Source organism: Cajanus cajan, chromosome 5 (assembly GCF_000230855.2).
Source record: "Cajanus cajan strain Asha chromosome 5, NIPB_CcT2T_4, whole genome shotgun sequence".
In the NCBI taxonomy this organism is placed as follows: domain Eukaryota; kingdom Viridiplantae; phylum Streptophyta; class Magnoliopsida; order Fabales; family Fabaceae; genus Cajanus; species Cajanus cajan.
In genome coordinates, this window is record NC_138521.1 from 39,770,916 (window position 1) to 39,783,875 (window position 12,960).

General features: G+C 27.6%; 1 protein-coding gene across 2 annotated transcripts; it reads left to right on the top strand.

Moving 5' to 3' along the window:
- The first annotated feature begins 432 nt into the window (after positions 1-432).
- LOC109793924 (pectin acetylesterase 8) lies at positions 433-10,023 on the top strand. Of its 2 annotated transcripts, none has more exons than XM_020353396.3 (13): positions 433-573; positions 6,018-6,170; positions 6,281-6,363; positions 6,678-6,807; positions 6,906-6,985; positions 7,108-7,194; positions 7,279-7,403; positions 7,497-7,557; positions 7,927-7,980; positions 8,059-8,136; positions 8,874-8,979; positions 9,241-9,386; positions 9,692-10,023. In XM_020353396.3, the coding sequence occupies exons 1-13, from the start codon at positions 564-566 to the stop codon at positions 9,818-9,820; spliced, it is 1,242 nt and encodes a 413-aa protein (XP_020208985.1). In that variant the 5' UTR covers positions 433-563; the 3' UTR covers positions 9,821-10,023. The 2 variants fall into 2 exon arrangements, with proteins under 2 accessions (XP_020208985.1, XP_020208986.1); XM_020353397.3 differs by lacking the exon at positions 433-573 and adding an exon at positions 5,110-5,247.
- Positions 10,024-12,960: the final 2,937 nt, after the last annotated feature.

The window sequence follows — 12,960 nt, forward strand, 5'->3', positions numbered from 1 at the left end:
TATCTACGAAGATATTACCTACAGATAAAATTTCGCAGAAAAATTTTGCATGTAATAAGAGAAATTCTAGTAGTGAGTTAAATTGAATCAGATTTTTGTCATCTAAATTTATAATCTAGTATGAATTTATTGGATTTGTATTCTTTTTCAATCAAATTCAAACTAATAATTTAAAACAATCTAATTTTTTAAATTTGGATTAGTTTATATTCATCGATATCTATAATTTTAACTTTTCTATAATCTTCCTCATCAGCACCGAAAATTTCATCCTTCTTTCATGCTAGTTAGATAATGACTAAAAACTGAGAGAGAAAAAGAAAGGTAGGCTATACATATGTATGTCATAGTTATAGGTCTAGATTGTTAGTTCCAACTCAGTAGAGTTGAGGAGTTGTTCAAAGTTAAACTATTCTTCCTTTAACCCGTTGTGTTCCCTATATATAGAGGTTCTCGGAAATATTTTTCCATTGAAAACTTTCTCATCTTATAAGATTTGCTAGTGATCTTACTCAAGTGTTTCAAAGATGATTCACTCACATCTAAACCACATGTAGAGGCATATGGTAATTGGTAAGTACATATCACTTCATTTTTTTTTTTTTCATATACTGCTACTCTACTTATTTTAACATTGATTGAAGCCTTAGAGTATTTTTACAAGAATTGTCACTTTCCCGGTTACAATTGAGCTAATAAACTATTGTGTGTGTTGATTGAAGCTTTATAGTGTGTTTGGATGATAAATTTTTTAAATTCAAGGATTTTTAAATTATTGATATTTGAATTATTTTGATTTTAATTTTTACTATTTTAAAAATATTTTTTTGGATAAATTAATTCAAATTTAAATTTAAATTATTAGGTTGGATGTGATAATTTGATTCTATCATGGTAAAATAGATTTTAAAAATATATTTATATATTGAGATTTTAAATTAAATTTTATAAAAATAAATATTAACTAATTTTAAATATTTAATAATTTTAAAAATTAATATTAGATAATATTTAATAATTTTAAAAATATTTTTGAATATTTAATAATTAAAAACATGAAGAAATAAGAGATAAGATAAAATATATAAGTGTAGTAAGAAGAAAAAATATGAGAAATTTCAAATTCTTACTTTTTTGGGAGAATTTGAAATTCTACTATTTCAAGAAATTTCACAAATATTTGAATTTCAAATTCTTTATAAATTCTCCATCCAAACAAGATATTTAACATCAAAGAATTTAAAATTCTTCAAATAAATGAATTACTCCATTTAAACTCCTCATCCAAACATACTATTAATAAAATATTTTTTTACGAGAATTGTCACTTTCACTGTTACAATTGAGCTAATAAACTATTTTGTGTGTGTTGGAAAGTTTTTGAAAATTTGAAAAACTATTTTATACTCCATTTCTTTATTCAAATTGACGGATAATTATAAAATTATTTTATATGTTAATTTGAATTAATGAAATTGAGTATCAAATAATTTTTAAATTTTCTTAAAAAAAACTTGTAATATTAATTTATACATTCAAAATTTTTAATTTAATGGTTAAATTGTTAAATTTTGATATAGCTACATCAAATCTCAATAATTCAACCATTGAATTAAAAGTTCTTAATACATAAATTAAGTCTACAATTTTTTTAAAAAATATGAAAATTATATTATACTTCATTATATAAATTTAAATTAATACATAAAAATATTCTTATGATTGTTCTTCAATTTGAATTAACGAAACAAAGTATTAGATAATTTTAAATTTCTAAAAAATTTACAAACTTAATCTCGCCTTAGAAACTTTTAATTTAATTATTAGATTATTGAAAATTGATCTATAATTAAATTATTAAGTAAAATAAATCTACTTAAATTTATTTTTAGAATAAGTGTATCCTTCCTTTCTCTCTCTCTATCTATCTATCTATCTATCTATCTATCTATCTATATATATATATATATATATATATATATATATATATATATATATATATATATATATATATATATATCGACTTCATTCACATAACTAGTGAATTTGAGAGAAAGTGGATCTTTAGTGGTATTGTGATTCAATTGTTCCACGCAACTTTTTCATTATATGGCATTATAGAAACAAATAATAATTGCGTAACCCCATGGTAGAATTAGAGGAATTGAAGTTGAAGGGGATTGTGTTGTGTCAAGGTTTAATGGAGGTAGAGGAATTGCATCAGCATTAAACTTAAGCTAAATGGAATTATATAAATTAGTGAGGTATTTCGTGTTTTTATTTATTTTTGATAAAAAAAAAACAAGAACTTCAAAAATAATTGTGTACCAATTACTTAAGAGATGAGAAGAGAAAGAGAGAGAGAAAAAAAAAAAAAAAAAGAAGATAATCGTGTGAGTAAAGAAAAATTTTCATTTATAAATAAATTAGTTTATATTTTAAGAAAATTGTGAAAGATAAAATAATCCTACTAAAAATGGAGATTAAAATCAGTTAAGGTAAGGTATCCAGTTTATTTATTGTTATAGATAATAGGTTTAATGATTATGTACCGTTACTGTAAAAAAAATTTACATTATTAACTAATACAAATTATTGTTGATATGAATTTTAAATTAAATATCATAAATTTAATATATTTAACATACCATGATATGATTTTTAATTAGACCACATTATAAAACTTTAAATTAGGATTATTTACTTTGTTGTCTTAGTTTATTTCTAAATTACTTATTTTAAAATATAAAAAAAGTAATTACTTTAAATTTTTATCACATGAAATAAAATAATGTTACTAACATAAATAAATAATATAAATAAAATTTAATGTTTTAAAATTATAATTTTATTTTTAAATTTAATTTATACTTCAGTTTTTTATAATTTTAAATTTGTAGTTAAACTTAAAAATTTTATTTATAGTAATATATTATTAAATACATTTTAGATTATTTATTAATAATGTTTAATATGCATTAACATTATTCAATTATGTTTAAGTAAATTGTTTTCGTTCTCCAAGAATATTATTAAACAATAATGTAGATTTTTTTTAGATATTTTATTTTTAATAAGTAATACTTGAAATTATTCAATTAATATTGCATGATAAAATATTTGTAAGCCGTCTTTGAAATTAATTTTTATTAAATAAAATATTTTCTGACATTTTTAAGATTAAAAAATTAAATATATTCCTTACATCAAAATAAAACACATGTAACTAACTGAGTAAATAATTTAGTTAAATAAAATTTTTAATTTTAAAGTATTTATAATTTTAATTCCTTAAATTTAATTTATATTTGAAAGTTATTTTATATTCTAAAATATTAATGAATAATAATATAGAAGACTTTAACTATTTTATTTTTTTGTAATTAATACTTGAATTTATTTAGTTAATATTATATATAATAAAAAAATTTATTGATTAAAATAAATTTTTAAATTTATCAATTAAAATTTTTGAATGTATATATTTTACTATCATTAAAATAAATTTATGTTAATTAAATAAGTTTTACATAATCATTTTTAATAGGTAATTGGATGTTGTGTTATTTATTTATTGTCGTAGGAACACTTGAAGCATACATAAGGAGTTGGATCACGTGCACATTAAATTTATTTAAATTCATACTTTATTCATACAATGCAAAGTTTTTTTCATATGTTTTCTAAATTCATTAGTTAGTTTGAATTTGTTGCATAATATTATGACTTTCTTTGGGTTCATTTAGAATAAACTACGATGATTTTGTTATATTAATATTCATTAATTTACTAAAGAGCATGTGTTCTTAATTTAGTTATGTTCTCAACTGAAGGGATAACCGGTTCACGTCAATATAAAATTAATTAAAAAAAAAAGACCGTTATTGAACTTTTTTTTTTTTTCGTCCTGGAATATCCACTGTAGATTAATTTCTTCGCTAAACTTTCATTATTAGTCCTCATTAAATTGTAAACGTTATAAATTATTGCGAGCTTAACCCATTATAAATTACTAAGGACTTTTTTTCATTGCATAAATTACCAATTTTTTTTTTCCAAAAAATTACCAAAGACTCCTGTTTTTTTACACCAAAATTACCAAAGACTAGTCCTCGGTAAATCGTGAAAAAAATAAATAAATAAAAGAAGTTAACACCATTTTTTTTTCTCATAGTCGTCAAAATTTAGTCTTCGCTAAATTGTATACAAATAATCATTTTTTAGCATGTTATTCGCAAATTGTTGATGATTAATATTTAATATTAATGGTTTGAATCCTAATTTTTTATATGAAATTATATTAAGAGAGAATATATATTTTGTGTATATTTATTGTCTATAATAAATATTAATCACTACTTTTAATGATAATACTTCATATTAATATCATAATTATAAGTATAAAGTAAATTAAAAACTTAGTATTGGTGATTTTTTTTTTGGTTGTTGGTAGCATTTACTAACAAGTACATTACCAGCAAAATCATAATTGTCACTGATCTGCAGATAAAGATAAATTAGAGGGAGTGTTTTTACCATGTGATAATTCTATCTTTTGGTAATTACAACACCTTGTAATCGAGAAAAACAAAAACTCAAAAACTTGTAAACGATTTGATTGTTTTTTTAGCCAAACGTAACATGCAATATGCTAATGTAAGTTTGTCAACTTTTACACCAATTTAATATCACACTACCACACTTTTATAATTGGTTGAGAATGTAATTTTGTGCACATCAAAAGTACGATTAAACTTGATATTTATCTAGTATTTTCAATAGTTTTTTTTAGATTACTCACCTTAGGACCTTAGTTGTATTATGGCTATCCTCTTCAGAATTTTTTTTTTTTATTATTAAACTCAAGACTTGAGTGAGAGATCTTGAGACTTAAGAATTAGTATTGATTGGACCAAAGTGCATAGAAATGTTAGCTCTTGGATTCTTCATCAATAATAGTGGATTAAGTATATATTGTTTCTCTATCGTTTCCCACTAGAGAGTGAGTCACAAATCACATTCACATAATGCCCAAAAATGAAAATCCAAGAGCATACTCTCCCTCTACACGCTCTTATCCAATTTTCCACTCAACCTTCCCAAATAGTTTCTCTCACATTTGTCCTTAACTATTGGTTATCTCATCAAGTCACACTAATTTTGTTTCCTCGTGCCGCTTTTTATAAGCCACCACCTTCAACTACGTTTCACATTCTTCAAACCACACCACCCCATCTTCCATATCAGGTCCACCTTGTGACCTTCATTGTCTCCATGTTATTTTTAGTTGTTGATTTTTGCTCTTTTGATCATTTTTTTTTGTGTGTTCGAATGAGGTTCCTTTTTCTTAATATTATTTATTTTTGGGTTGTAGAATACGGAAAAAAATTATTTGACTTAGCTCTATAGTAAACAATTGTTAATATAAGTAGCATTGGAATGTGACCAATGATTTGTTTTTGGGCTATAAAGCATGCAGGTTGAAAATTTCTTTTTTGATGCTATGAGATGATATAGTAATACATGCTAGTTTGTGGAAATTTTGGTATATCTATAAATGGAGCCATTAGGGTGCCTCCTTTAACTTGCATTAGTATTGGAGATTTCATTTTTTTTTTCTTTTCTTGGATAAGAGTAGACTATAAGAAATGAATTTGTAATATTACATCTTCCTTTTATTTCCAACTAAAAAACAAGTCTTTTTAATTCTTGTCTAATAATTATTTTTTCTTGTCGATAATTTTCATTCTATGTTATCTGTTTCCTTTCAAATTTTTTTGTATATTTTTTCTTCTTTTTTTTTCGCATAACTGTCAATACAAGTTTTGAAATGGATATTTGTTCCTCTAAGGTTCTCGACAATAGTTAACGGAATATATTGTTATTTTTCTAGATATGATATTCTAATATGGCTCTTGTTCTCTTTTGCTAGCAAAATTACTGAAACTTTATTTGAATTAGCATGTTGATTCTTTTACATAACGCACCCTATGTGATATGTTACTTCCTATGCATAGGTTTATCATTTTCTTTTGGTTGGATTTTGCTAATGGAGATTGCAAGAATCAGACAATGGCTAAACCTTTTAGTTTGTGCACTACTATTGCTTAAAGGAAAAGGATATATTGTTCCAAAGACTTTGGTCGAGAATGCAGTATCAAAAGGAGCTGGTGAGGAATTTTAGTTGTGATCTTAAGGAACTTTAATTCTCCACTGTAATATTTTTATTTGTAACATTTATATAAATACTTGAGAAATTGAAGCTTAACATGTGGTGCAGTTTGTTTAGATGGCAGTCCCCCAGCTTACCACCTTGATAAGGGATTTGGAGAAGGGATTAACAATTGGATTGTTCACATTGAGGTATGTCACTTTTAGAAAATTGGCACTAATAATGTTTTTTTTAATTTATCTATAAACATGATCCTTGTAGTATCTTAAAGTTCACAACAAAGGATTAATTTTCCGTCGTGGAATATGTCTTCCGCTGAGAAGTATTATTTTACTAACTCAAGAAGAATTTCCTTTTCAGTTTTTAATATTTCTTGTTATATAGGAGTGTATGAGTATGTTAGTAATTATTAAATGTAAAATTTGTCAATTGGTTTTTCTCTGTTTTGACAAACTATGAAAAGATCTTTTTACTTGGAAATGATCTTCACTACCATTTATTTTAGGGAGGAGGATGGTGCAACGATGTCACTAGTTGCCTTTACCGTAAGGACTCTCGCTTAGGTTCATCTAAGCAAATGGTTGAGGAACTTGGCTTTTCTGGAATTTTAAGCAATGAACAACAATTTAATCCAGGTTTTGTTTTCTAATCTCTCTGAATGTGTATGTGTGTGGTTTCTAGTTATGAACTCAACATTTTTGCTTAGCTTTCTAACTAATTTTATAAATTTCAGATTTCTACAATTGGAATAGAGTCAAGGTTAGGTACTGTGATGGGTCATCATTCACTGGTGATGTGGAAGAAGTTGATTCAGTAAGTTTTGTAGAATTCAAGGGAATTTGAAATTAAACTCCAAGGAAAATATTAACAGTTGATAAATTTTATTTTCCAATTTTCTTTCTGATGAGATTTGTATATTGTGATGTATAAATCAGACAACCAATTTGCACTTCAGAGGAGCAAGAATATTTTCAGTTGTAATGGAAGATTTACGGGCAAAAGGAATGGAAAATGCTAAAAATGTATGAAACATTGATGATTTGGCACTTTTTTTCTTCCTCCTGAATGGTTTTCTCTTACACTAAAATTGAAACTTGGCTCTATAGGCTATTCTCTCTGGTTGTTCAGCTGGAGGATTGACCACTATATTACACTGTGATCGCTTTAAAACTTTGTTGCCTTCTGGAGCTAATGTGAAATGTGTTCCAGATGCTGGTTATTTTATCAATGTGTATGGTCCTCTAATTGGATTTTACTTGGCCTTTTTTCTCCAACTTTTAGTTTCTTAGATCATTTAATGATTTAATGTGTTGTTGTGTATCAGAAAGGATATCTCAGGAGCAAGTCGCATTGAAGAGTACTACAGTCAAGTTGTTAAAACACATGTACTTGTCTTTAATGCTTTGATTATTTTCCCTTTTATTAAAGCACTTGCCTTTCTTGTGTTTTACACCCAAAAACTACCTCTAAAGTTTTCCCACTTTTCATTTGAAAGATACTTTCTAATGGCTAAAGCATTCTTTAAAGGGTCTTGTTAGAACATTAGTTAAAGAATCAATGTGCAGAAAGTTTTTTTTAAAAACTATAATAAAACTATACGGAACACAAAAGAATATGCAGATATATTTTTTAATAAAAACTTTTTATTTTATTATTTAACCAGTGACATTACAACACTGGTTAGTATTTTCCTTCTTTGAATAGCAACTGGTTTATTATTATTTTTTTGTTTTGTTTTTGTTTTATTACTTTAGGGCTCTACAGAGAATTTGCCCACATCATGCACTTCAAAATTCAGCCCAGAACTGGTAAGTTTATCACTTGTAATTTTTCCTTCAAGCTTTGAACTTCTTTGGTTATATTGATACTTCTGAATTGCTATGTAGTGCTTTTTCCCACAATATGTGGCATCACAAATCAATACCCCAATCTTCATTGTAAATTCAGCCTATGACTCATGGCAGGTTAGATTATTCTGTTTCTCAAGAGGTTTCAGATTGTTTTTTAGAGTGGTATTCCTTTAGAGTATCTTGTTCATACAGTAAATGACTTAAGGCATGATTATATTGTTTCCTTAGTTGGTGGATTCTTTTAAAATTAAAAGCTAAAGTAACATTAGATTTAAGATATAATATGATAGTAAAGTAACGATCATAGGACGCAATTTTTGTGCGTTTTTGGGACGTAGCTTTTCATAAATTTCATATATAAGGACTTATTCAGAACTTGAACATGATAGACTTTAAACATGAATCCAAGATTCTTGGTACAAAATTTTATAGTTGTTTAATTAACTAATGGATAAAACTCGTTTAAGCAAAATCAACTAGTATATGATTAGAAATTGAACCAACACTACATGACCTCTTAATCTTAGTATTTCGTGATTCACTATGAATCTTTTATTTCTGAAGGTGAACTCTGAAATGTAAGAGGATGAAACCAGAATTATATTTGGCAACTGAAAATAAGCTTAGTAACTCAAGTTCAAAATGTTTTCATTTCATGTTTTAACTACTTAGAACATATTTGGATGCAAGATAAAAGTGTTTATGTGAACTTCAACTAAAAAAAAAAGTTTTTTAAAAGAAAAACTCTTAAAAACATTTCTAAATTTGTATTTAAACATATTCTTATTGCTCTTTAAGTGGTGATATCCTTATAGTGTTTTTATCTAATCCTCAGTTTATCCTTTGTTTAGATAAATAACATCTTGGCACCTGGTGCTGCTGATCCCAATGACCAATGGCATAACTGCAAGCTTGATATAAGCCGTTGCTCACCTGATCAACTAAGTATAATGCAAGGTGAACATTCTGATATTAAAAACTTGTGTATAATCAAAATTTGTTATATATAAAAGCAATTTTCACTATACATCTATTTAATCCAAAAAAAATTAGTCAAAATTCTAAATTTGTCCTGCCACTGTTAACACTTGCTGTATATATAATTTGTTTACATCCCTTAAAAATTGAAAATATTGGCACAAGAAAAAAATGTAGAAGGGCCATTCCAAGTTACATTCTCTTGCCATTTAAGAGAAAGTACACTTTTGTGATTTTCAGGCTTCAAGATGGAATTTGAAAAGGCATTGAGTGCTGTAGGTGACTCTCCATCTAAAGGAATGTTTATAGATTCTTGTTATGCTCACTGCCAAACAGAATCACAAGAGACATGGTATAAAAGTGACGCTCCACACCTTGCCAATAAAGTAAGATACTTCATTCTTTTCTCCCTTATCCATAATATAAGCATTTATTAGTTTTTTAATTATCTTTTTTATTCTTTTGTATAATTTTATAAACTTTATCTTTTAGTTTTTATAGTAATAAACGATAGGAATTAACATAAAACAAAAATGATGTATATGAGAATTAAAATAAAACGTTTTTAATTATAAATTTTAAAACGAAAATTTTATGAAATTATAAAAAATAAAACAGTAATTAATTTTTTTTATTATTTTCTTTTGTATCTAGTTGAAAAGCTAATACTTGTATGGATTACATTCTGCAGACAATTGCCAAGGCAGTGGGGGACTGGTTTTATGATCGAAGCCCTTTCCATCATGTAGATTGCAATTATCCTTGCAACCCTTCTTGTCAGAGCCGTGTTTTTGATCTAAAAGACCACCCTGGAATATAAATTCATTTGATCAAATATATATCATTCCTATAAACGTTTCCTATTAATTAACTGGTTATTTATGGTTTGAGTTAGAAAGCTAGCAAAATAAGAAAAAGGCCACCACCATTGCACTGACCTTGTGCATTGGGTGTCCTCAATCAATGTTTATCATTATAACTGTTGCAGTATCATTAAAATAGTATATTATGTGCTATTACTAATTGGTGTGTCGACTTTAATGTCACAGCAAACTGTTTAAAAAAACATAAACTATTTAGTCAAACTATATTAATGATTTTATTGTATAAGATCTAAAGAATAATTAGATTGATTTTATTGTATAAGATCTAAAGGATAATTAGATGGACCTCCAACAAATAATATAAATATTTGTGAAAATTTAAATTAAAACTACAGGTAAAATAGATTCATATGAAAACTGTCTTTAACATTCAATCAATTTAAAACGAAATTATAAAGTATATACTTTATAATATATAGTTTATAAATAAAAAAGAAAAGGTATTCAAATAATGTATAAATTCCTAATCTAATTTTATTACCCTGATGTCACACTATTAGAGCAATCCATAACTTTAACTCTCGATACCTTGAGTGCTACCCACATCAAGATCATCATTACCTAAAATAACCACAAAATATACGGGTGAAAAAACCAAGCGCTCATAAGTGAGATATAAGAAATAATTCACGCCCAATACAAAGTCAACCCACATATAATCAATAATAATATCCAATCGCAACTTTATTATCAATTTTCAAATCCATCCACTGTTATCCTCATCACCACATTGTAATATAGCTATGCACCATGCTCAAGTTCACACCAATGCTTATGTATTGCAACCTCCTAAGAAGCATTTACTTAGAGCGTCATATAATGGGCGAACTTTTTCAATCTCCTCAATCACCGCTACGCATGGCTACACTGTTAATCACCACATAAGTCCTCATTAATCACCACACAGGCCAAGGTAATGCATATGCACATGCCCCAATGCTCATGCTAATGCCACCAAACTCATTCCTCATCTTCATTTATGCTAATACACAATTATTAAGTAATTTTGCATACAACCACATTTATACATCACTCATCCAAATACAAACCATTCATACTCAAATATACTCAACTAAATACATACCATTTATATTTATTCATACAATAGTCATTACTGGACATCATACAATTCACAACCATCATCAAAATCCATCAATATAATATCATATTTCACAATCTCACATCAAACTCATTCAACCATATCATAAGTATTATAAAGCATCACTAAGAAATCATAAAGTATCACAAACATGCCAAAAAAGGGGAACCAAAACGTCAAAAACGCAAACTGAAATAGAATATCCGCATTGGATACCGTAAATCCTAACAACTTGACCTCTATTCACTATTTCGACCATAACTTGAGTTATGCACATCCTTTTTGAGTGATTCCAACACCATTGAAAAGATAACATCCAAGGCTACTACTTTTGTAAAGAAAACAAAGCCTAAAATTGTCGTTAAGGTCACCTCACATAGCTAACAACACAAAATTTAATATTTCGCGCACTAGAATGGAGAATGAACTTATAGCTTGCATAACACAATCAATTCTTAACATTTTTAAATGATTCTAGAGTCTAAATTATAGCCCCAAGTGTCTACTTTCTAACCCAACAAACAAAAATTTATTTGGTTAATCACACAAAAAGATATTACAAAAATACTAAGGTACATCTATAAGTAAAATCTCTTAATTACTTATTAATTCATATAATTAAGGGTACTCATCAATCTACAAAAACCCTAACTTATAGAGCAAATCTCAATGAATTCAATTATCATTTATATCATTAATTTTACCAAACAATATAATAACCACATTTATAAATTAATTTAAAACCTAATTGAATCATCAATTTCAGCTTCAAAAAGAAATAAAAAAAAATCTTAGAAATTTAGGGATTTCTCTCACTACCCATTCTTTCTTGTAATACCACATATGAATAACTGATTTTCCTCCCCGTACCTTGTTATGTTAATAGGAACAATATGACGCAGTTTAAGATGGTTCTGAAAAATTCTCTCCGGAGCTCCCTTCTCATCTTCATTTTCTCTTCTAACTCTTTAGAACGCAAAATGAGGTAGATAGGGTTAACTTTGTCTAGCTCATTTCTTAAAATTCCATTGGACCGGGTCAACCCAACGCATTTCCCTTCTTCCTGTAGACCCCTAAAATTGTCCGGGTCGGAAATAAAGCTTGAAGACTCTCGAAGACCAAAGGAAAGTCAGCCGGAAGGACTCCTGGAAGACCCTGGAAGACCCTAGAATGACAATCTGTAGGTTTAGAGGTCTTAGAGTAGCAAAAAATAAGAAAGTGGAGGGAATGAAGCCCAATACGGCCTCCCAGAGGTTCAGTACGGCCGTATTGAACATTTTGAACTTCAATACGGCCGCACTGAACTCAATACGGCCGTATTGAAGTTTCTGAACTTCAATACGGCTGCATTGAATTCAATACGGCTGCACTGAACTTCAATACGGCCGCACTGAACTTCAATACGGCCGTATTGAGGTTTTTTGAACTTCAATACGGCCGTATTGAATTCAATACGGCCGTATTAGTTCAAAATTTCAATGTTGACCGTATTGACCCTCATAAACCGTATTGAGCCTCTTCCCTATAAATATGACGTCAATGGGACGTCATTTCACACTTTTACACAGAGTTTTAACCCTCTTCTTGAGTATTCTGGGTTTTTTTGAGCAGTGCTCTGCCTAGAAATCACTCGGAGAGTTGATCCGACGAAGTTTTTGAGTTCTGAGCATTTTGCTTGAGTCTCGAACTAAGTCGAAGGGAAATCCATCGGATTTCCAAGTCAAAAATTATTTTTTAGGAAGGAGCGAGCGGGCTTGTAGAGTGAGGGAACGCCAAAAAGCTTCCCAATTTCTGTTTAAATATATAGAAAAGCACGCTTCAAAGGTTTCCTTCTTAAATCCTTTCCTTTACTGCTTTCTGAGTGTTGCATACTTAAATTATCATCATGTAGATATTTCGCTTATAATCGCTTATAATAAATAGGGGTAATTTAGTAATTTCGTACTATTATTTTTAAATAATCTGTCATAGGGAACC